Source organism: Prionailurus bengalensis, chromosome A2 (assembly GCF_016509475.1).
Source record: "Prionailurus bengalensis isolate Pbe53 chromosome A2, Fcat_Pben_1.1_paternal_pri, whole genome shotgun sequence".
NCBI classification, from domain to species: Eukaryota; Metazoa; Chordata; class Mammalia; order Carnivora; family Felidae; genus Prionailurus; species Prionailurus bengalensis.
The window spans coordinates 139,008,442-139,034,497 of record NC_057348.1 but is presented as its reverse complement, the minus strand read 5'-3'; the positions used below and the strand labels follow the sequence as shown (position 1 = coordinate 139,034,497).

General features: G+C 36.7%; 1 protein-coding gene across 4 annotated transcripts in view; it reads right to left on the bottom strand.

Annotated features, from left to right (window-relative positions):
- PTPRZ1 (protein tyrosine phosphatase receptor type Z1) overlaps positions 1-26,056 on the bottom strand; it is a 185,670-nt gene that overhangs the window by 42,044 nt on the left and 117,570 nt on the right. For 2 of the 4 annotated variants that reach the window (XM_043589350.1, XM_043589352.1), the window contains exons 9-12: positions 19,423-19,607; positions 17,422-17,548; positions 10,757-10,803; positions 3,699-7,287 (exon numbers count right to left, since the gene is read on the bottom strand). In XM_043589350.1, the coding sequence (XP_043445285.1) occupies positions 3,699-7,287; positions 10,757-10,803; positions 17,422-17,548; positions 19,423-19,607 (3,948 nt within the window). The remainder of the gene's footprint in view (positions 1-3,698; positions 7,288-10,756; positions 10,804-17,421; positions 17,549-19,422; positions 19,608-26,056) is intronic. The other 2 variants (XM_043589353.1, XM_043589354.1) reach the window with 1 other exon arrangement.

Below are 26,056 nucleotides of genomic sequence, written 5' to 3'. Positions count from 1 at the left end.
ATAGCTGGCACATTAGGTTCTTTTATACCAACTATCTCACTTTAGCGATAAGGGGAACAAAAGGAATTGATTTAATTTAAAGATTTACAAATAAATTTGAGAGTAACAAATTCATGAACAGAGCACTGAGGTAGAGCTAATGGCAGAGGACTTAAGGTTTAAAACAGTAGCTTCCTTCTGAAAGATGATACACAAAGGGTCAAAAATTTAACCCACTCGTATGAGAAATCTATCAATCGACAAATGATACTCATATTTCCTTAGACATTTTTTCTTATAATTCTGAATGATTTGCCTGAAAAGAGTAGAATGCAAAGGGATGACTAAAAATCACAAAACTGAATAAAAAGTGGAAATATTGTAAATCCATTGATCCCTGAGCTGTAGTTCATATTCTTGTGAGAGAAGCCCAGGCTTTAGTTTCTACTGTTACTCATTTGCTCTGGTCATTACACATGGCGACGAGGCTCATCTCGAAGCCTAAATAATCTGATGGTGAATGCACTGAGTTTCCTTATAAAATTTAGGAAACCATCTTGTTTTAATACATAATTGTCTTCACACTTTTTCTATTATAACTATTATTATCTAAATGGAAAATTTGTGGCTGAACAATGAAATAATCCACTTAGAAAAGCCCCTGGTACCTAGAAATTACAAATAGTGGTTCATATCATTATCAACGTCAGTCATTCTTGAAATGTGATTCCCAGAATACTGGCATTGGCATCACCTGGAATTTGTTAGAAATGCGAATTTTGTGCCCCATGCCAACCATCACAAATCTGCTGAATCAGAAACTCTCTGGACAAGGCCCAACAACCTGTGTTTTAACAAATCTTCCAGGTGATTTTGATCCATATTAAAGTTTGAGACCAATAATGTACATTAATTTATACACAAAGTGTGCTTATATAATCACACAGGTCTTCAATGACCACAAATCTTTATAGAAATTTGTATATAGGTGTATATATGTATGTATGTGTGTAGATACATGCATTTTCATTTATGTATATGTATGTGCATACATATATGTGAGATATGTCTGATCATACATGTGATATATATGTAAGATATATAACACATAAAATATGTAACAAATTACCATATATATCACACATTGCATACATATATGCACACACATATAATCTTGTAATATAGACTTTACTCATAAGTTCTCTGGGAGGTCTGATTTTAAAATAAACCCTTTCATTGAGGAGTCAGAGTGATAAATCCATGCTAACTACATATTATGAAATCTAGGTATTTTATACAAGATGAGGTACCACATGAAATTGTGGCACTATTGGTAGAGTATGCAACTTTTGATCTTAGGGTCATGAGTTTGAGCCCCAAGTTGGGTGTAGAGATTATTTTAAAAAATAAAGAAGGAATAAAATATACCCAAATTAAAAAAAATTATATAAAAAAAGAAAGTACAATCAACTGGTTCTTTTACATACTATAATGAGGAGCTAGTTGTATTGATTTTTATATTCATTAGTTGAGGCTAAAATATCTATTTTGACATGGTTCAGTAGTGTATATGAGCTACCTAAATAAGACAAGAATCTACTTGATTGGTAAACAAAGATAAGATGAATACTTTCAAATACATTTTTAGAATAAAACAGTATAATTTTGGTATTACAAATTAAGCATTATATATATCTCATTGTCCTCAATTATGAAAGCATAGTCTCTAAGAGACAGACAACAATAACACGTTTGCAGTGTCAGTTTGTGTCAACTCCCTATGTGACCTTGATCACGTACTTTAGTATCTGGGTCTCAGTTTATGCATTCACAAATTGCAGATACTAATATTGGCCTTACCTCTATTGTTGTAGGGAACATGTCTTATAAAATACTCTACATTCTAGAAGTACATAATAAAATAATAAGTTTCAAAATTAGTCTGTATGCATTTGATAAAGAGGCATATTCAACTATTTTATAAGACAGAGTACATACGATTTTTTACAGATGCAGTTTTTAAAACAGGCGAGAATTTTCCCCTAATCTTGTTTGATCTCACTCCATTAATTGTGTTACCTGATGATATTGGAAGGTATATTTCTACTGTTTTGTCCTCATTAGTGGGAGAACATACACTTAATAATTAATCAAATTAGCACATTGAAAAGAAATTGCTAAGTTTCAGTCAATAATTCTGGGTTTGGCATTTTGTAATATATATAGTTTCTCCCTGATAGCATAACTTAGAACATACTGACGATATCACTGTCTAGTAAGATAAAATAAAAAGGATGAACTCCTCATATGTCTTTAAATCTAGTAAAAATTTTTTTAAAAACCCCACGTACTATAATTGAAGCCAGATAACAATTCATATATATGGCAACACTAATGAATATAGTGACCTACGGATTCATTATTCCTTCTCACATAGCAGAGTGTAAGTGTTTAAACTGGAATGCAATGTTAAATAGGTATCAAGTCAGAATGCAGAAAAACTTCTATCAAAATGCACAAACTTTTAATTGCTGCTGCACTGAAGGAAAAATACAACTAATTCAAGAGATGGAAATGACAAAGAGAAAAAAATATGCTAATGAGACTGGTATCTATGATCTGGCTTATAAATATCCGCTTTTATGCAATAAGATTGCAAGATGCTACCTTGATCTATCTTTTGACTAATTACATTAAGATTTAAATATTTTTGTTGTTAATTTAAAAAATGCCTTAAAATTTAATAAAAGCAAGTTATAAAATTCTTATGATCAATTCCATGAAATTATCTAGTATTTCATATGCTTAATGGTTTTCAATTTCCCTTTTTCTCCCCACTGGCATTTAAAGCAAACATCTGTATTATATATGTTGCAAGTAATCTGCTCTAAGAAACATCTGGCTTCTAAACTAATTTGCATAAAATACATTAACAAATGAAATGAATTTCTACAGAAAATGGTCTAGTGTTTTACATCTTGTCATACAATACCTATACATACTATGCATATTAATGACCATTATTTAACTTCTTAGAAAGGGTTGTATAACCGCGAGTACAAAGTAGAATGCATCTTGTTAGTTCACACTGCCCTCTTTAGGCAACATTAAGGTAATCAAACAGAGGCAATTTTAAAAAATGAAAACGTTCTTTAAAGAAAATCTTACCATTAACTCTCACAACTCAGAAAGAGAACTTTTTTTTAAAGTTTAAAGTTCCAGGCTGACGTGGATGTGCAAATTACCACATCTTTTCCATCGGGTGGGTCAGAGAGGTGTTTTGTATCATACTACTATCGGAGTTTAATAATTCATTTTATAATTCAATGAAATTAGTTTACAACTTATTTTAGAACATAAGTGAATATAAAAATGAAAACTATCTAAAAACAACACACTCCCATCTATCATTTAAAAAGCAGTATACTAAAAACTCATTACGCACACTTAAGTGCTCCCACATGTGACTGGCAGCTCGCAGAACATGAAAAGTTGACAATAAAAACCATTTTATCCATCCACTAACCAAAACATGTCGAATATTCATTTGAAATAATGAGTAAAATCATACTTTAAAAACCATGAATGGATTTGTTGAACGTCTTGATTAAGAAATAAAACGATGTGCCACTTTACCAACTTTCTCTTTTCACGATTTTTCTATTTTTTGAGGAAGAAAACCACCACACCTCAGTCTATCTCTTGGATCCATAACTAACCTGCCTCTGAAATGTTGAACACTTCTGAGTGCCTGCTAGTCACAGTCGGGGTTGAGGACTGTGGGGATGCAGGAGTTATTTCTGAGTCGGCTGCTTCCAGGACCCCATCAACATCTCTTTCGTTAACGTCTGGAAAACTGAAATCTGTGGAAGTCTCGTTATCATTAAGGTTATCTGAGACAGCTTGCCCTGATCCACTCTCTTCATCACCTGCAACAAGTACCCATGCTTCAGATTCTGGGGTGAAAGGAAGCAGGGCATTACTGGTCTGAATGTCATTTTCCTGTCTTCCATCACTGGGGTTTGGGGGTAGCACATTTGTTGGTGGTGATTTATCAGGACTTCTGTCCGTATCGGTCTGACTGTCTGATATTACACCTGTGACTTTATTTTCTTCTTTAGAGTTTTCAGATAGTGAATATGAGGTTGGATTAATCTGATCCACAAGATTGTTGTCTTGGGTGTCTGAATCATTCATTACCTTTTCCTCTGATTCTCTATAGGAGGAGCATGCCATACACTTATTTATGGATAAGCCATCTCTATCTCTGTCATCATAATCATCATCATAATCATCAAGATCACCATCGTCACCACCACCCACTAAATCACCATCAGATCTGGCACTCTGAATGAGCTCGGAAGTTGTTTCAGAAGGAAACAGGAACTTGGTTGTGGTTACAGAACCATCTTTGTTGGGAGAAACAGCTGTAATGGAAACGTACGCATTTCCTAAAGGAACAGAACCATCAGCAGTTACAAGTGTGTCAGAAACTGCTGGAATACCAGCAAATACCTCATCAGTGAGAGACCCCTTGGTGGAGGTGAAAACTTCATCAGAACATAGAGGCTTATCTGTAAGTGTATTTGGTGGTACATCGATTGATAAAACAGGAGTAGCAAACGCATGCCTTCCTTTCGGGGGAAAGGCATGGCTAACCTCCAAATTGGTAGTTTGGAACAACTCATCATTACTGTACAACGAAGGCACCACTTGCTGGGAACTTTCGCTCTTAAGCAAAACTGGTTCAGAGTATTTCTCACTCGCGTAAGAAATGGTTAACCCTTGAAGCGAAGCAGCATGCACATTAGAAGTAGGCGATACATCAACAACTGGTGCAGATGTAGAGTGCAGCATGTTTTCCCTTGAGGCAGAATTTGAGGCCATGAGATGCAATACTGTAGAACTAATCTGCTCAACCTTGGGGGTTTCAACCAATAGTGGATCACTAGGCACAGGTGGAAGAGCAGTTTTAAGCAATGTGTCAACATCAGAAGCCTGAAAGGAAGGTTGCAGCAACATTTCAGTATTAAAAGAAGCGGAGGGCTCATATAATAAGAGCTGAGTTGAAGGAGGTAACATTTCACTAGAAGCGGGGTCAGAGGAGGCTGGCTCTGAGCTCGCCCTACGCACGGGTTTAAGTGAGGTGTCACCAAACGCTTGAGATACAGCACGTGTAGGCTGAACTGAAAAGTTATTCTCTGGCACGTGACTAATCTCCTGATCAAAAACCTCAGTGGTGGGATGAGCAAGAGACCCTGGAAGTATGCCCTCTGTGCTAGAAAAGGAAACGGGGGATTCTTGTAAAGATACGTTTGACTTATTTATCTCATCATACAGGCCGGGCATGACTGTGCTTTCAGAATGGTAAACCATCTCACTGAATGAGGAAATCTGCAGTTCAGTCTCATTTCCATATAGTATGTCACTTTTAGAAAGCGGCTTATTATCATCACCAAACACAGATGCCGTATATGTAAATTCAGCTACAGAAACAGGTGAAGAAATGTTAAGGGCTGTCAGACCATCTGTGTCAGGTAAAAGAAATTCACTATCAGAGGAGGCTCCAGACCACTCCCCATCCCCAGAGAGGCCATGAGGCGGCAGCAGCAATGACGCGGTTGGGGTTATGAACGAAGACTCAGGCACTGGAATGTGGCTAGGGCTGCTAAAGAAGGAAGCCTGATGCGATACACCAACAGGACCATGCACAGGTACTGCGGAACTGTAAGGAACAGTGAAGAAGTGTTGGGAGCCCTCATTATTAGACAAGGCATAGGAAGGTTCGGGCCCTGAAGAACGTGCATGCATCACGACATCGCTGCTGGGCGGTTCAACTTGAGAAAACATATGCGTTTTATAAAGGACACCAGATTCACTACCACCAAATCCCAATGTCTCTGAAGCAGCATGAGCAGTGGTCTGATGCAACATCACATCAGAATATTGAGCAAGGCTGGGCTCTAACAGCACATCACCCCCAGCCACTGGCAGAGAAGCATGCAGGGACAGCTTATCACTCTCAACAGCTGAAGTAACTTGTGGAAGGATTTGAGAAACTGTATACAGATGGCGAAACGATTCACTACTGAAGGAAGCAGAGGAAAATGGAAGCAAAGGTGCACCATCATAGGAAGACAGGATGGATTCAAATGACACATCAACACCAGGAAATACAGGCGTAGCATGCAAGGCCGAATCACTACTTGAAGCAGCAGGGGTAGTGTTGAGGATCTGATTGTCAAGCAACAAAGGGGTGACTAGAGGAAAGACTTCACTACTGTAGAAAGGTTGAAGAGGTGTCTCACCATTGTATACCGGTTGAGTTGTCTGCGAGTGTACCATGTTGACGGTGGGGACCGAATCCTGTTGTCCAGAGGATGGAGTAAAAGCATGAGGCGTTACCTCAGTCGGGAAGTAGGCAAAGGTAGAATAAGGTGGCATCTCCAGATCTGTGCCTGGGGGACCCTGTGACACCAGGGGGCCTGGAGACGAGGACTCAGCTGTCTTCTCAGATTCATCAATGTGTATCTTGGCGTAATTAGTCTGGAGAAAGCTCTCTCTACCTGATCCAACATCGGGCTGTGTTATCACATCTGGAGTGCTAGCAAACCACACATTTCCATCAATGGAAGGATCCTTTAGAGATTCTTCCGAACCTGACGAGGCTGAATCTTCTGAAGCATTTCTTGTAGATTCTGGTAGAAGGACACGATATGTGATTGTCTCTGGGTTTTCTGAAGAAAACACAAACCCATGGGATATTTTCTCAGAGATGAATGGCATAGCAGAAGTTGCCGGACTGGAGCCTGAAGAATCGTCAGCTCCGGTATCAAACTTGAAGCTTGTCAATAAACTCTCTTCCTCACCGATATCAGTAGACACCTCTTGGGATTCTGTTATAGAAACTGTATTTAAAGATTCCACAGTCCCAGTCAAGTTCTTCTGCAGAAATCTGAGAATCGTTTTAGAGCTGTCATTTAAAGAGGCTGAAGCGCCTTCCAGGGTGTGAGGTGGCATTTTAGTCACAGTCTGTGAAGTCAAAGAAAAATGTTTTTGGGGGGCTAATCCAGTGACTGGTTGGGACGTGGAATCTAAAGATGTGTTGGGGATATCACCCTTCCCAGAGAACTCACTTCCTCTTGTTGGGGATCGGTTAGTCTTGGCCTCATTGTATTTAGTCCCTACACGATTGTAGTTTGTTGTCGTAGGAATCCGGGGTTCCTTTCTCCTTATTTGGTTTGTGGCACTGTCTCTACCAGGATTCACAACAGTGTCTTCTTCAGTGTCTTTTCCCTCTTCTTCCTCCTTTGAAAAGCAAACAAGAGTTAATGAAACATAAGGAAATTAAAAAATGGATTCTTAACAATATCTTATGCTGCTGTTAATCTTCACTTGTGGGATCTTGGGAACGTCTCCTCATAAAGCACCATCTCACAGAGGCCATGCCTCTATCCTATAGCCTTTATCATCCACATTCTAGGGACACTAATTAAACTTAATGAAAACACCTTATTTATGGCTGCCTTTATTTTAATGCTGTGGAAGTAATTAAATTAATAGATACCACAGCTTTGAAAGAAAGGCGTACTATAATGTATTTATTTACAGTGTTATTTAACTTCGTATTTATTTTGTTTTATGTTTCTCTGTTCAGTTCATCTGGCAACAAGCTAAAGAGCAATTAGCTTCTTACAATAGGAAATGAAACAATTTATTTCAAAGATCTAATTACTTTCAGATTCAGAATATTTCATTGTATATATTCAGAAAAAAGTCACAATTTTTAAGCCATCATAAGAGGAAGATTTAGGACTAGAAGAAGTTTGGGTTTTTCATTTTGTTTTAAATATTTTCTACTCAAGACACAGGCAGACATTCTAAAGACAAACTGTCAAAGTATGCTTCTAGTACTAGTTATTTGATTCTGTGTTTTTCTTAGAAACATCATTCAGGTGACCCAGTCTTTTGGGAACACTCAGTCACTGAAATGGCTCAGGAGCGGTCTGAAGGGAGGTCAATCAAGACCCAGGTTTTCTGTTTTTTTCTTCTTTTTTAACTCTGCATTTTATAATACATCAAACCATATGCTTAGAAAACTAAATTGCCAAAGCTATCGAGACACGGTATTTTTAGTTCACATGGAATATGACTTTTCTCAGTTTGCTAGCATTATCATTTATTAGATCTTTTACTTTTTTATTTTTATTTATTAATTTTTTTAATGTTTATTTATTTTGAGGAGAGAGAGAGAGACAGAGCAGGAGTGGGGGAGGGGCAGAGAGAGAGGGAGACACAGAATCCGAAGCAGGCTCCAGGCTCCGAGCTGTCAGCACAGAACCGGACACGGGGCTCGAACTCACAAACCACAAGATCGTGACCTGAGCCAAAGTCAGACACTTAATCGACTGAGCCACCCAGGTGCCCCTCATTTATTAGCTCTTTTAAAGTCATGTCCCTAAAAAGAAGAAAAAATGTACAGATTGGTAAGAAATTGACTGATATCAGTAGAAAGAATCTGAATCTTAAACCACGTCCAGATTTCTCTCTCTCTCTCTGCCCTTCCTCCACTTGTGCTCTCTATCTCAAAATAAATAAATAAATAAACTTAAAAAAAAAAAAACCATGCTCAGATAACTCTCAGAATGTGATGAAAATAATGCACCATTCATTAATCCCACCTAACCAAACCTTGTAGATCTCTAGAAGGCATATGATCTCATGTCAACACCTCAAGAACAGATCATTCCTGCTCTATGATTACTTTGTACATACCTGAAACCACAAATATTTTAATGTATACTGCTTCCTATCATTTTTTATGAAGTTATTGTGACTCTTTCTTCCACTATGGTTTTGATGTGTGTCTCACCTGTTATTCTTCACAGCTTCCATTAAAAAAACTTTTACTATAAAGGCCTTGATCACCCTGGAGATACTTTGTCCTTCAAAGTAATGCATTTTTATTTGAGAACAATCTGAGAAACATCCCCCAAACTATTCACTTCCACATTCAGTTTTAAAAGCCATTACAGGGGCGCCTAGGTGGCTCGGTCAGTTAAGCGGCCGACTTCGGCTCAGGTCATGATCTCCCGGTCTGTGAGTTCGAGCCCCGCGTCGGGCTCTGTGCTGACAGCTCAGAGCCTGGAGCCTGTTTCAGATTCTGTGTCTCCCTCTCTCTGACCCTCCCCTGTTCATGCTCTGTCTCTCTCTGTCTCAAAAATAAATAAACGTTAAAAAAAATAAAAAAATAAATAAATAAAAGCCATTACAGACACATTCCATGTATCTGTTTTGCCAACCTCCATCATTCATTCCTGCAGGAATCAATGGTAGTGTGTAGTGTTATGGGCTAAGTGTTTGTGCCCTCCCCCCCCCCCATTCCTATATTGAAATCCTACTGCTTGAAGTGATGATATTAAGAAGTGGGGACTTTGGGAGGTATCTGGGACTCGATGAGGTCATAAGCACGGAGCCTTCATGAATGGGCTTGGTGCCCTGACAGGAAGAGTCACGAGAGAGCTTGTTTCTTCTGCTCTGCTCTCTGCCATGTGAAAATACAATGAGAAGCTGGCGGTCTGCCACCCAGTGATCACTTCTAGGTATATGCCTATCCACGTGCACATGCACATGGGCACACATGCACACCCACCCACACACAAATATCCTTGGCAGAATTTTGTGAACTCTTTCAAAGGTGGACTGCTCACTTTGCTAAAATAATCCTTTGCAAGACAGAACCGCCATAAGATACATAAACTATTGAGATAATTATACATGTGAAAACAATCTAATTAGTATTTATTGCCAGATAATAGTTATTACACTCTATGATCTCATACACACATATGTGCATATGCATACATTTGTACTACATTAGGAATAGCATCTGGATTTAACATATAATCTCAGTTAAGATGAACAGTATATTTGGGCTTAGGATCAAACAGAAGATACATCAGTCATTATTTCTTTATTTTAGAAATTAAGACAATGTTAGAATTTATAAATATTCCCTTTTTTAATGTTTATTCATTTCTGAGAGAGAGAGAGAGAGAGAGAGAGAGAGAGAGCAAGTGGGGAAGGGGCAGAGAGTGTGGGACACAGAATATGGAGCAGACTCCAGGTTCTGAGCTGTCAGCACAGAGGCCCACGAGGGGCTCATACCCATGAATGGTGAGATCATAACCTGAGCTGAAGTCGAATGCCTAGCCAACTGAGCCAACTAGGTGCCCCTATAAATATTCTCAAATACCTATTTACTTACAGGACATTATACTAGCCATAGACACTTATCATATGACTAATCCAAACACAAATATTCAGACTAAATGGGGGAAAGAATACATACAACTTATGTTTTGGCTCATATTTGTTATCAATCTGTCAACCACTGGTTAAGTTAATTATAAATCAACTGTAGAAATACTAAGAATTGGTTAAATGTTGTTTTAATCTTTTAGAAAAGCTTGAACACTGAAGAAAATTCTGATTTATAGCTATAGTTTATAGCTATAATTATCTTTAATGTTAATTTGTTTCATTATCACCAACCCTTTTCCATCTGTTACTTTTATTATACTATCAAAGTGACATCCAACTCTTGATGAAAGAATCATGTACGTCGATTATATCACTATCTATAAAGCTCAACAACTAACCCTACAACGAATAATGCAACATGAACTTTGATTAATGTAACATCTGAAACCTAACCAACAATTAAAAAAAGGCTTTTTAATTTTAAAACATTTTAATATAAAAACAGCTATAATACCTTGACTATTTCTTCAGTTCCAATTAATTCAGGGAAGAGGTCCAGCTCTACAAAATTAGAAACAAAATTATTAAAATGTTTATTCGATTCTTTCAGCTGTGTGGATCTACCTTTGGATGGAAAGAGGGAAGGGGGAGAAAAAAAAAGACTTGTTAGCTTTGAAAATACAGAATTTCCAAAAATAAAAATTAAAGATTTGTGTTTCAACACTTCTGAACACTACGTAACACACCACAACATAAGCCTATATGAAACAGCATTCAAAAACTTCATTTCTATCCTCTAATCCAACTCCCTTTCCCTCCCCTCTCCCCTCTACAGGTGTGATTGAAGCTAAGAAGGGAAAGGGGGGCAGGCTGAGTATAAAAAACCTGAATAGTTTTTCATCAGCATAGATGATAATTGGGGAAATGCCAGGGATTAGGAGGAGAATTGACAGGATTTATTTTCTTATTCAGCTACTTATTCTTTCAGTTCCTCTTCTGGTGGAGGGCCCAATGATTTTTTTCTACACTGTGAATTTGAGCTGATGCTTATATGTACACAGGGTGCTGCACCAAACAGACAGTGCCTTCCAGCAGGTCCAACCTGGCTGGCCACAGGAAGGACTGACCAGAGGGATCTGGTTCCTTCTCGCCAGGGAAACTTAGCTGTGCTCCTGCAAAGATCTGGCCAGGGTCAGTCAAGTCTGCTGTTCCCAATGACCAAAATCCGTTTATTTCCAGTACATGGATGTCTCAATCCTAAAACAAACCCTATCAGTAATGTGAGGAAAGATTAGGAGCTGGGTCCCTCTCTCCAACAAGGAATCTAGCCCAATGTCAAATTACCAAGGGGCCACCTGCAGAAGCACTGTTCCTTATGCTTCACCTGTGCCACTTAGGACTTGGGTTTAACTAAGCGTTACTGCAGGATTCCTTCTCTTAGTCCTGTTATTTCATCGACTCTCACTCCATCTCCAAAATTCATGCTCTTTACTACCCCAATGCTGCTTATGTTCTATGTTTTATACCTCTAGGTATCCTCAGAAGAAATGCATACTCTATAAAGTTTTCAAAGGAAAAACTGAACTAACATGAAATGTTTATCAAATCCAGGCCTGTATTATGATAGATTTTACTGAATCTACTTTTAACAGAAAATTCCCAGATACTAAGAATAAAATGTGGTCCTGTGTGTGGATTCCATTTAGAGGAGAATTCAGGACGAATTTAGAAGTGAAGTCACGCTCTCAAGTTAACTTAGATAAAATTAATACTCTTGACTACTTAGCTATCTCAAAGTTACTTACCCTGAACAATGTTAATTTAGCCCTGAATTAAATTTTAACATTCAATTATATTTTTTTCTTGTTGAAACTGACCGTGAAAGAGTTTGGAAACCTTTATTTGGATCATTAATGTTCTCCATTTTCTATGTTTTGTTTTTCATGTTCTTTATTCTTCACATTTTCAAATTAAAGTGATTTCAAACAGTCTGAAACATTTGTATCTCTATAACCTCTAAGGAAACAAATACATGTGAGTTGAAAGATGAGATGCAACTAAACTGTAAAAGACAAATAAGAAATTTCAATATGATTTTCTATAAACTACAGTTAAGAGAAGTTCATGCACATGAAAACCTTCAAATTCAGCATGTGAGACAATACATAATTTGTTGAAATGCTTTTATTTATTTTTTAATGTTTACTTATTTTTGAAAGAGAGTGATAGAGCATGAGTGGGGAGGGGCAGAGAGAGAGGGAGACACAGAATCTGAAACAGGCTCCAGGCTCTGAGCTGTCAGCACAGAGACCGACGCGGGGCTTGAACTCACGAACCACAAGATCACGACCTGAGCCAAAGTCAGATGCCCAACCGACTGAACCACCTAGGCGCCCCTTTATTGAAATGCTTTTAAATGGAGTCATACCTTTTCATGTACTTTTAAAATATTTTAATGTTAATAAGGGCAAGTTATAACAAATATTTGTTAGTGATACATATATTATACTGTAGATTTTTCTCTGTTAAGAGGCTATGGGAAAAAAACTCAGTGATAATCCGTTCTCTTCAACATGCTTAAGGAAATATTTTAAAATTAAAAACAAACAAGGGAACAAACAAAAACATGGTCTAACTTTACCTAACTTGATATTTTTAATAAGCAGAAGTAATTTTCTTATTGACTGTCAAGGCTGGCATAGGGTACATATAATTATCACATTGAGGACTGATTTCCCTATTATTGCATTTAATTTATTTTTATCCATTTACTGCAGCATAAATTAACTATATGGACTCTGGTTCCTATTAAGTTAAAATATGTGATTTTACCCAGTACTTTTCCCTCAAAGAGCATCAGTGAGTTCTACTGAAACTGGCTTTGCTGTTTACTGAAGTAAGAGATAAGACGTCTTCTGGCCCGCTTTGGAGCCTAGAGGCAAAATGTATGGGTCCAAGCAGTCGTTTGGTCCCTCTTTGCTTCATGGCACTCTCCTGGGTGAATACCCCAAGTCTTGGTGTCTTCGTATCTGTAAGTATTAACCCTCTTTGAAGGATCTTCACTTTGGTTTCTTATTAGATTATTTGAATTGACTAAAATTCTGTGGTTGCCCAGGAGCAATTCAACATGCCTTTCCCCCATACAATCCAGAGCTCTCCTGCTGAGCCTCTTCAGAACAATTCTGAAGTAAAATAATTTCACAAATTTTCTTTCTATCTACCCGGAGATTCTGAGGCCATACTTCTGAGTCTGAGAGTTCATAGCACCCAAGGTATAGCTCTGGTGGTCGGCACAAGATCGCATACTCCGAACCCTTTGGCCTGCTGGTTCCTCACAAATAACCGATATTTTGGTCACCACTGATCGGACTCAGGCATTACTGACATACTAAGTAGTTAAGCAACTATACTGCTTTATAGACTTCTCACTCACTTGGTCAAAATAGACTGCATGAAGCCTACAAAACATGTAACAGTAAAGACTGTTAATTCTTTTTTTTTTTTTTTTGTCAGTGAACATATAAAATTCACGTATGTGTGACAACTCAGCAAAAGCTATTGGTTCATTCTGGTTTTGTTTTGGAGCACATGTAATGCCACATTTTCTACAAGAGCATGTTAGTACCACATTAATATTCCATAACACAAAAAAGCAACACTGACATGGGTTGGCAAGCAAGGCTTATTTAATTGTTTAAAGGAAAGCCAAGTCTCACAGGCAAAAAGTCAAAGCAACGTAGACTACAGTCTCTTCAAACTGTGATTTTAAATATTATTGTAACACCCATGGCATAGGGTGGTACAGGCAGAACAAGGACAGATGTATAGTGATTTAACAAACACAATTGTTAAATAACTGAAAAGCACGCACCAACAGAAAAATGTGTTGATCTAATTCACCACACATGTAAATTTAACACATATAACTATCAAGGCTCTAAAATACGTACTTAAATAATATCCTCTATAATTGTATAATAGTTAACTGTATATTACAGATTTTAAAATGACACGATTATTTTAGTTACAATGACATAAATTATGGATTATTTTTTCATAAATATAATTTTCTATAAAGTATTTGCAAAGACTATGCACTTCAGTTTAACCTTAAAATGGTTTCCTGGACAAATTTAAATGGTTTCTTAATATGCATTTATGCATGGATTTTAAAATAGCAATTTATAGTAATATTCATGGATGCCAATTTTATGGTGATACTGTTGTACACAGCAAGTGTAATTAAAATGCACAAGCAATAATCAGATTAGCTAAAGTTAAGGGCATAATTTGGGAGATTGAGTTTTCCTTCATGGATATTGACTAACATATGTGAAATCTACAATTGAAAGAATGAGGGCAGTTATAAATAACCTCCTTCATTTCTTTTTAACAAAAGCAAAGAACAATACAGTGTTTAGAAAAAAGCCTATCCAAAATAATAAAATATAACTCACTAAGGTACATTACAATGTTACTAAGGGAATGAACAACATAATTAACAGGATGAAATGGTACTAATAAAAACCATGAAATAAACAGCAAACTCAAGAGTCACTTACATCTCTATTAGCCACATAAATCGTAAGATTCTTGCGGGCACCATCACACTAAACCTCAAGACAGTACTTTTTTCAAAACTTTTACTGTGACGTATTGACTGGAGAAGTATTTAAAATAATGTAATTTTGGTAACAAATTGAAAATACATGAATTGAAATGCCATTGCAGCCTTTTAGATCAGAAAAAAAATGATATCTAAAGGAACAAATATTTTCTTTATGAAACATGAGAAGACTCCAAACTTTGGGTAAATTGGCTTTTGATGAAGGACTTTTTGGTAGGAATAACTGAGGAATAAGCCATCTAAGTTTTTAACCTTTGCTTTTAAGAGGAATATCATAATGAAACATCAAATCAAACACTATCTTTTACTAAAACATTATTACTGTACAAAATGCTTTAAGGGACTGAGACATCCATGGAGATCAAGTGGTATGCTCAAACTAACATCTCATTAGCTCAACAGTGTCCCCAGCCTTTGAATAAATGGAAACCAAGTGTAATATTTATTATTTTGTACAAATGTGAAAGTGCTACAAATGATACAAGAATGTTGTACTTTGTGCCAGTGTAGACTCAGTCTAAAAGGATCACTCAGAAACCACTTCTGTAGAAAATAGATATTTGATCTGTTTTTCTTTATGCAATAAACATCTCAAAAAGAAAAAAACAAAAAAATTCAGAAAGTTTAAAATTTGGCAGAGTGGATACAGTGAGAAAAGCATAACATAACTACAATTATTTTTTGTAAACTCCTGGGAAATTGTTTTATGTGCAGAAATGAGAGTAGTATAATTAAACCAACGTAGTAAATGAAATGAATGTATTTAATATAATCCACATCCCGAAATACACAATAGGATTAGAGGAGATTTTTATGCCACATTTCATCAATTCACATGTGATACTGGCCAATATGGTGAATGATGCCCTGCTAAAGATGTGAATTTCTAGGGGCGCCTGGGTGGCGCAGTCGGTTAAGCGTCCGACTTCAGCCAGGTCACGATCTCGCGGTCCGTGAGTTCGAGCCCCGCATCGGGCTCTGGGCTGATGGCTCAGAGCCTGGAGCCTGTTTCCGATTCTGTGTCTCCCTCTCTCTCTCTGCCCCTCCCCCGTTCATGCTCTGTCTCTCTCTGTCCCAAAAATAAATAAAACGTTGAAAAAAAATTAAAAAAAAAAAGATGTGAATTTCTAGGTGGATCCATATGGGGAATGTTGCAGAGGGACTGCAGTCAGTGCATGATATAGTATAACTAAAGCCATGGTCAGTTTATTTGATACTCACCTTTCAATAGCATTTAGAGCTCACATTCCATTTAAAAATAACCTCATTTTGAAAAACAATGCTATATAAAAGCAATACATTATACACAGGCCATGAGGCAGATCATAAGAAATATCAAATAGTGATATTGCCATCATAATAGTAGTAATATTAGTTAGCCGTCAACATTTTAATCTGGGAAGTAACTTGGCAAGTTTGTAGCCTGTGTTTTAGAAAGGTACCTAATCTATCCTCAGTGCTCTGACATATATACTTTAACTTAAAAGTTTAACTAGTGAGAACAACTATGAGGTAATCAGTGAACAAGCTCATAATGGATTAAAGACCCTGTTGTATCATGTAGACCACAAAGGCTAATCAATACACATCAGTTTTCCTTCAATATGTCAAACTGGAATATGCTATAATTAATGTAATTTATTACCATCCATCTCTATGAAAAATTTATAAAAATATCAGTGAGTAGACTCATGGTAGGGAAGACCAAAGAATATTACATTTATGTATGTACGTTTGCATATATTTATAAATATGCATATGCATGATGTCTGTGTGTATACACATATACATATGTACACATACATATATATTTCATTCTATTACTTTAAAACTGCTTATATTAGCAAAAGAGAGACTTTAATTACATGCATTTGTAAATTGTCAAGTTATGATCTGTACTTCATTCAGTTACTTCATAAGATTTTAGATCAAAAGATTTCCCCATAATACTTAGAGAAGATGCATGCAAAAACAAAAACAATTAGAAACAATATCTTTGTTTTACTTTGTGAAACAGTACTGGCAAATCAGCTAGGAGAAAAGCACTCTCCCCCACTTCACACAGGAGTATACAAAGTGGATAAAAATATCTAAGATAAACTGTTGGATGCTTTGTATAGATATTTCAAAGTACCTCACATGATCCTAGGATCACGTATATACTTACTACAAAATGCTTTGGGGGCTGAAAAAGGAAATAAACACAAATGAAACCAACTGTTCATTATCAAAATAAAAGTCTTAATATTCACATAGCTATTTTCATTCAATGACCATTACAGACATAACAATCAGTTTTGATATTCTTATTCTAAAAATAGAAAAATTCAGTATTTAGAATAAATTTACTTATTGTCCTGTCCCAGATCTGCTGAATGAAAATGGTTTCCATGCTTCACAAAATTGGCGGATGATCCGGGTTAAAAAAAAAAGAAATCATTTTGTCTTTTAACCAAAACAATATAAAGTCAGAGAGAAAGCACCACTGCATCCAGTAAGTAAACTAGCTTCCTTATGTAGATTACATAAAGGCATATCAGGAGAGCACTTACCAGGGTCATCAGAAGGCATGTCGACTATAAGCTGGTCACTGTACTTTCCGTGTAAGCCATTAGTGCATATGGCTACTATTTGAAGCACATAACTCATATTGGGTAGTAAATTATTGAGAATAGCACCCTAAAAGAAAGATGTCAGTAATTATATAAATGTGTTACTCTTTTTAAAATTTTCTTAAATGTTTATTTATTTTTGAGAAAGAGAGAGTGCATGTGCAAGCAGGGGAGGGTGGCGGGGGGTGGGGTGCAAGTTCTGAAGCAGGCTCCTGGCTCGAAGTACAAAACCCCACCTGGGGCTCAAACCCACCACCTGTGAGATCATGACCTGAGCCAAAGTCGGAGGCTCAACTGACTGAACCCCCCAGGCCTCCCAAATGTATTATTCTCATAAGAGTACTAACATAATAGACTTCTGTCAATGAAAAATATTTATATCTTATTAACCTAAGAAAAAGTTTATGCAATGTTGTTAAGTTGGATTTGTGATATCTGTGAATTATGAAGATACTGGAAAACTAGGCTTTTTTGTTGTTTAAAAAATATAGTTCTAGAAAGTTTCATTTTCAACTAGAACTCATCAAATTCATAAATGTGTACCCAAAACTACAAATTAATATTTTAGACAAATAAACATGGACTATTTGCAAAGAGCAAAATGTGAAAAAACACAATGAAAACACAATTTATCTCTTTATCATAACAATATATAAGCCAGGTAGTAATAGAATTATCTTCTTAATATTATTATGAAGTGAAAAATGGCAAATTTCCATAAATTATATAACATCCATGTTCACAGCGTCTCTGTTCTAAACACCCGTATTAAAAAGTTGTTACATGTTTTATCAATTTGCCCACATGATGTTCCACACCATGATAACAAAGACAGTTTTTGTTTAAATGCAAGTTCCCAGGCCTTGCTGGACTCCAGTTGTCCAAATACATTGTCCAGTGTCTTTGACTTGCAGTGGGGCTTTCCTAAGGCCATAACCAGATAGGGTTTTCTCAACCAGACCCCAATCTATGGCCAATCCTTCCCTACCAAGGCAAAGTTTAATACTGAGATGCCCAGGTCAGAATCTGGACTTTTTGGGGCGCCTGGGTGGCTCAGTTGGTTGGGCGGCCGACTTCGGCTCAGGTCACGATCTCGCGGTCCGTGAGTTCGAGCCCCGCGTCGGGCTCTGGGCTGATGGCTCGGAGCCTGGAGCCTGCTTCCGGTTCTGTGTCTCCCTCTCTCTCTGCCCCTCCCCCGTTCATGCTCTGTCTCTCTCTGTCTCAAAAATAAATAAAACGTTAAAAAAAATTTAAAAAAAAAACAGAATCTGGACTTTTTAAAAAAGTTTTAATTTTAATTTCAATTAGTTAATATACGATGCTGTATTAGTTTCAGGTGTATAATGTAGTGATTCAACCATACCATACCACACTTTATTTTCTTTAATTCGTGTGCATGGGTGGGGAGGAGGAGGGAGTGGATCTTTTCCTAAAGATGATCTGACTTGTGTTAAAAAGTCCTGACACAATTAGCTTCACATCTATTACTTGGAACTTTGATGCAGTGTCTCCTACTCTATTTTCTTGTGCCGGAAGAGTATGGTGTGAGAAATGATACATGGCAGTATCAGAGCACGGAGATTCCAGATCCAATTATTTCCACAACTGTGAGATCACAGTCAACTGTTCTTCGAGACCTTTTATTTTTAAAGAGAGGCTACACTAGATGAACTCTAGTTTCTAGGTCTTCTCTATGTGTCTACTCTATAATGTTGTTGTTGGCAAAGCTGTAATCTTCCTGTAATTGAAAACAAGTAAGAGCCTAGTGTATGATTCACTGTGAGTCTGGACCTAATTTAGTATTGCTTCTGTTTCCCCTCCTCCCCACTGGAGAGTTTCATACAAAGTTTAGAGCAACAATATATAATCATTTGTAAGTTCCTACCTTGAAAATTAAGCTATAGTGTTATCAACACATGAAACAATTGATCTTATAATTACCAAGTCCTGATAGCCATCTGTCAAAAATTCATGCTTGGTCTGGTCTTCTCCTTCTAACTGCTGGTACAGAACTGCGAACTTCTCAATCATGGTATCATAAACCACTCGAGGTCTCTCCCACGTAACAAGAAGGCTGGTATAATTCTCTGGGTCAGCCTGAACATTTTCTGGTTCTGAACTACAAACTTCAGAGAAAAAAAAAGTTATTGAAACAACTGTCAGCCTCGAGGATTTTAACAAACGAGACATACTCTATGAAAATTTCTGTTTTATTTCAACAGAAGGTAAAAAGTTACACTTCTCCACTGTGAAGTTTTTGTTTCTGCCATTTTGGGTATCTGAAATACTTCTTTCCCTACCTATCTGTGTCTACCTTCCCATTCAGAAAAGGTCTAGGTCAAATGTTGCCTCTTGTTATGCACCCTCTGATCTCTGCCGAAGTGATCTGTGTCATTTTGAATTGTCTGTTTTGCTTTAACACTACTATTGCTTTAACTGCATGTTCTCTTCTTATATTATTCCCCCCCTCCCCCCCACCTCCTCCCTGAACAGGTCTTAACTCCTGTAGTACATAATAAACACAAGAACTACAGCTTTTATTTCCATATTGCTTAGATCCCTATCTGGAATATATTTGGCATACAAATTCAATTTGAGAAATAAACAAATGATAACTTCAAGTTCATGATGTTTTTATTTCTCTTGTTTGGTACCTGACAGATATGTTTAGCTCAGAAGGAGGAGAATTTAAATTATAAAAGATGGTCTATTATCAGATATTTTGTTGTTTCAAAATCCTTGAAATAATTTAAAGTTCCCTATCGAGAAAAGCATAGGAGAACAACAAAAACTATCATTTCTGAATTTTGGGGACCTGCTGACAAAAATACCACTTTGGCATTTTAAATAGATTAAGCAACTGATTTTAGGAAAATTTGTTCTGTCTGATCTGAAAAAAGTATTTTGAAAATTGTTCAGGGACTTCTTAAAATTAATTCAAGTCTATGCTGAGAATCATGCCAAAAATTTAGTCCCATCAAAAAGAGTATTTTGATATTTTCTGAAATGCACTCATAATGTGAATTTGGAATAATTACAAAGATAAAAATTATACAATTTTGTGATATTGTGATAATGGAGCAAAGCAATAAATATAATCTCTTCATGGGTTAAATAAATTTGTAAAAGAGAGAGAAAGGTCAAGCTAAAGATTGATGTGCTCACAGAATCCAAGCTTTGCTTTTGGGAAATACCTGAAGTTACAAAGCCACTAAATGAGACCATGCGATTGACTTAAGTCACTGCCACAAAAACTCAATGAAAACATCCCAACAAGAGCATCAGAATGTGATAAAAAAAAAAAACTTTGGTCTCTATTAGTTTGTAGTTTTGCTTGTGAACACAGGAGGGCACCCAAAACTAACAATTGACCTTGTAAATTGAAACTTCACTTTTATATACAGTATTTATAATAGGAGTTTTAGCCTATGAATGCTATGCTAGCAATGGTATGTAAATGATCCAGAAAAATATAAATATATATACTTTAAATAACGCATGTATAACTTTTATGACTTGGGAGACAAGATTATTCACTGTAAAAACTGTAATATTATTTTTTGTCTATTAAGGATTTAGGATGGGGTGCTCCTTTGGGAATAAAAGAACAATTCTTCAAAGCCACAAATTTACGAAAAAGTATGAATTCAGAGTAAGAAAATGTATTCTAATTTAATTCTACACTACACCCTCAGTGCCCTATCTAGTGACACTTCCATACTGGCCACCAGATGGCATAAGACCATCGAATCATCTCAAAAGTGAGCTACTCACATAAACTGTATCACTGGAGGAAAAGGATTGCCTCAGTCTTGCTTCTAATGAGCCCAAGTTCATTTTTAGAAGGTTGAAAGTGATTCTTGACAGTATAATCTGTATATTTTGTCCTACAAAAATCAATCCCACTTTTTAGAGAGCAGGAATGATTTAAAGTGAACTATTCTCTTCCTACAAAACGAAATTACCTTAAAACGCATTAGTTTCATGCATGGACACAAACCAAAAATCTCTTGAGAAAATACAAATTATTAGCTGCAAAATACCCAAAGGACTGCTGCCTAATTAGCGCGAAATTACTTTGGTTGAATGTCTGTGTTTATTTCGCCTTAATTGTAGAAATCAGCAGATGTTTCAAATTTTAAGAATCAGCATTAATATGAAGTAGGACTTCAAAAAGAAACTTGTATTTCCTTGTCATTAAGTTTTTCTTTCTTTGCTTTCTTCTTTATAAATCTGTAAGAGCTTATAGATAATTCGCTTAATAGTTTAAACTTACATTTTAACTAGAAATTTATTTTTTTTAAATGTTCCTTTTGTTTATTGATAATCACAGCAGCTTAGTAATATATTATAAAGCTGCAACTAAATTTTACCTTTTAGATGCTGAAATACAGGACTTTATGGGGTAAAGATGATATACTTTAAAATGTATTCAAGTGGCACCTGGGTGGCTCAGTCAGTTGCACATCTGACTCTTGGTTTCAGCTCAGGTCATGATCCCAGGGCTGTGTGACACAGCCCCGCATTGGGCTCTGCGATAACAGCAAGGATTCTCTATCCTCTCTCTGCCTCTCTCCTGCTTTCTCTCTCTCTCTCTCTCAAGATAAATACATTTAAAAATAATAAGGGGCGCCTGGGTGGCGCAGTCGGTTAAGTGTCCGACTTCAGCCAGGTCACGATCTCGCGGTCCGTGAGTTCGAGCCCCGCGTTGGGCTCTGGGCTGATGGCTCGGAGCCTGGAGCCTGTTTCTGATTCTGTGTCTCCCTCTCTCTCTGCCCCCCCCCCCCCCCCGTTCATGCTCTGTCTCTCTCTGTCCCAAAAATAAATAAACGTTGAAAAAAAAATTAAAAAAAAATAATAAATAAATAAAAAATAAAAATAATAAAATGAAATGTTTTCAAGAGGAAAAACCTGTACTTCTGTATATTGTTTATTATCTTGCCAAAGGGCTGACCTTCTATAAGGTAGGAATGGATTTTTAAAATAACAATGTAGTTCATTCCATATACACTACTTGGTGTTCTAAAAAAAAAAAAGCAGGGTATGACCATGGAATATGTTATTAATTTGCACTAAATTTTCCAGGTTTTCTTATATTTCTTATTGAAATGGACTTACCTTATTAGAAGGGCATATACTGCATAAAGCACATTATCTGGATTGAAAATCAAGAATGGTTCTCCAGATCAACATACACTCAGACATCAGATATAAGCTACCAACTGATAAAATCATGACAATAAATAATTTCCTTGTTTATGGGGAGTTCAGAACTAGACTGATGTCTCATTTTCTTCTTTAGGACTGAATCGTGTGTCTAGATTCCTTTCCAGAAGCTAAATGTGATGTGGGTCACAGTTACTGATTCTCTCAGGAATGCTGGCCAAGAAGGAGAAACTGGTTCCTGCAAACCCTTGGCCACGAGCCAAATCATGTGACAAATCTGGGGTCCATGTCAAGTCACACAGAATACAAGTAAGCGCTTCAGTACAAATGCAAGGTTGCTCATACATAAAGAATGAGGATGTAGTTTCCTTCATAAAGCTGTTAAGTGTTCTTCCTTCAAAACTTTAAAAAAATTTTTTTAATGTTTACTTATTTTTGAGACAGAGAGAGACAGGGTGTGAGCAGGAGAGGAGCAGAGAGAGGGAGACACAGAATCGGAAGCAGGCTCCAGGCTCTGAGCTGTCAGCCCAGAGCCCGACGCGGGGCTCGAACTCATGAACTGCAAGATCATGACCTGAGCCGAAGTTGGACACTCAACAGACTGAGCCACCCAGGCGCCCCCAAAACTTATTTTTAACATTCAATTCTCATCTACTGGGTTCCAGGCACTCTGGACATACAACTACAGACGGTGCTATTCCTGCCTTTAGGAAGCTCGTTCCTATGCTAACTTCTAACCTTTAATTTCAGTAAGCTATTAAACATAATGGGTGCTTTGAGTTTCTACGTCCTAGACCCCATTGACAGAAGAATGCAAAATAAACTTGTAAAAAATATGCCATGTAGACCAAGTTACGTTGTATTTTCAAAATTACACGTTCTTCCCACTCAGAGTTGTAAAAGTTTCACAAAATTTTGGCTGATACAAAGTCATGTATTTTCTCATCACTTACATAAACTTATATGAAGAGTAAACACCTCATACAGAGGAATGCACATTACTTGCAGAGTGAGTACCAAAGAGTGAAGCAATGAGTGTTAGAAGGAAAAAAAAAGTGGAAAAAGAAAAGGGAAATAAACAAACAAGGAGAAGTATAAATGACAACTCTGGCTGTGACCAGTCTCTCAGCTAAACACAAAAGCTGATGCAGATGGCTAAAGGAGACCGGACTCTTTGCCGTTCCGTGCTTAGCTTGGAAGAAGGGCAGGTGCCCTGAGGGAGACCAGCCTTAGCTCCATGGATTACGAGTACAACCACGGATGCAGGTAAAAAGACAGAGTGGTGATTCTTGGGGAGTGGCAGAGAAAATGTCGCAATTGCCTAAGATGTCACTAGACTTTACTGTTATTTCCCACTGAGTTGAAGTTTGGTGCAGTTTAACATGGCCCATGACAGAAATACTTTGTGATCCACACTGATGAATCTACCACATTCTTGTCTGAAGTTAATGAGCCTCACTTCAAAAAATATTGGGACAGGTATTTTGATGACTTTGTTGTGAGGAGCTCGAAGATTTATAGACTTAGAAGACAACCAGTATTAAGGTCATCATTTCCCCTCAGAGGGCAGCAGATCTTAATAAAACAAATGTAAACATGCCCACAAATGTTAAAAATAGTAATTAGAAATTATCCCCCACTGATTTGTACTTCTCAATGATTGCATCGCTTACTTTAGATAAGTGGCCAAAAGGAATCTTTCAGATTCTGCTTAATTCAGTCAGTCTTTTACAGGGAAACACTGTAACTCCATCAACCGTTCGATTTGCAATATATAACCTTCTAAGAAGTAAATAATCTTCAGGTCACGTTTCTGCATACAGTTGGAGTGCAGTGTTAACGTACACATGCCCTTAATGAATGCTATTTAAAACTACTGACCTTCAAGAAGATGAGTCTAGTGATGTTTAATTCATCACATTTTCCAGGAAATTACAGAAAATTTCTCATAGCTCAAATGCAATAGTAAGCTATAAGGACACTCCTTTCATGCAAACCTACCTTGAAAAGCATTTTGTACTGTATTATTAAAGAAACTTTGCATTGAATATATTGCAAGGCTAGCAAATGAGATCTGAAATGTATTTATGATTTTATTCAACAAAAGTCTTAAACATGGGAAACTTGAATAGCACCCCATACTTGTGATAGTTTGTCCTCATATGTGCACACACACACAAGTGTGCATACACACACATTACAATAGTAGTAGCTTTCAGTCTGGGACACATTATGTTCAAGAGACTGTATTTCTTTGCAAACATTAGCCCATTTAAACCTCACAACAAGGTGGCACCTTCATGTTATAGGTGAAGTAACTTGACCATTTTCATATAACTAATAAGTACTGGCACTGAGGTTTAATACCAAAAGTCTATAGACTTTAAAGCCCAAGATTTTCCCCACTGTATTCCAGAACGCCCCTGCTTCTTAGTGGGAGAGTCCTGCTAGTGGGATAAGAAGGCAGCAAGAAAGCATCTGGTGTCTGGAAAGCATGGGATAAAGTTGAACTTCACCTACATTATACTTTTGCTGGGTTCATACAGTTATTCACACATATTCCTCCTTATCTAAAAGACAGTTTTTACTAACTCCTTCAAGGTTCTATTAAATTCTGTGATTCTTAGAAGAGTCAGTGTCCATGAGTCCATGATGCCAAAAAGAAACGCCTCTAATAAATGGCAACGCTATGTAAAAATGCAAAACTAAAGGACTGAAGTTCTGGTAAACTATGCATTCATTCGCAAACATTTATTGAGTTCCTGCTATGAATGCAAAAATGAATAACGCTTGATCTCTACCCTCAAGGAGTTTACATAGATATACAGACCTTATGTGATTTTTGCAATTGTTTGCAATGTTTTGTGCAAAATATACTTTTCTACAACGTGTTTACTGAAAACTGACAACTTCATGCCACCCTTTACTTCTGTCTTGGTCAAAAGGATGATGCTAGATATTTATAGCACCAAAATATATCAATATAACCTGAGTGTCCGAAATTGAGGAATAGGTTTAGTAAGTTGTTATAAGTATACAGTGGAATACTACACAAAATTAAGAATGGTGCATTAATGATATATTTGTACCACTGAGTAAAATAAAATCAACAAACATATATGTAGTATAGTCCCCCTTTTGTGAGATATAATAATATATATTTAATTTAAGCCAAAAGCCTGGAGAGATATTCACCAAAGCCTTATAGTGGTTATCCCTGGACTGTGACATTATATGGAAATTTATTTTTTTCCTGTGTGCTTATCTGTGTTTTCTGCCTTTTTAATAATGTTCATGTAATACTGAACTTTTATTAAAAAATAAAAAATCTCCAGATTAAATTTAATAAAGGTTAAATCCTGGATATAAATGTAATCCTCAATTTTTATTTTCAAATTCAGAAAGTTGA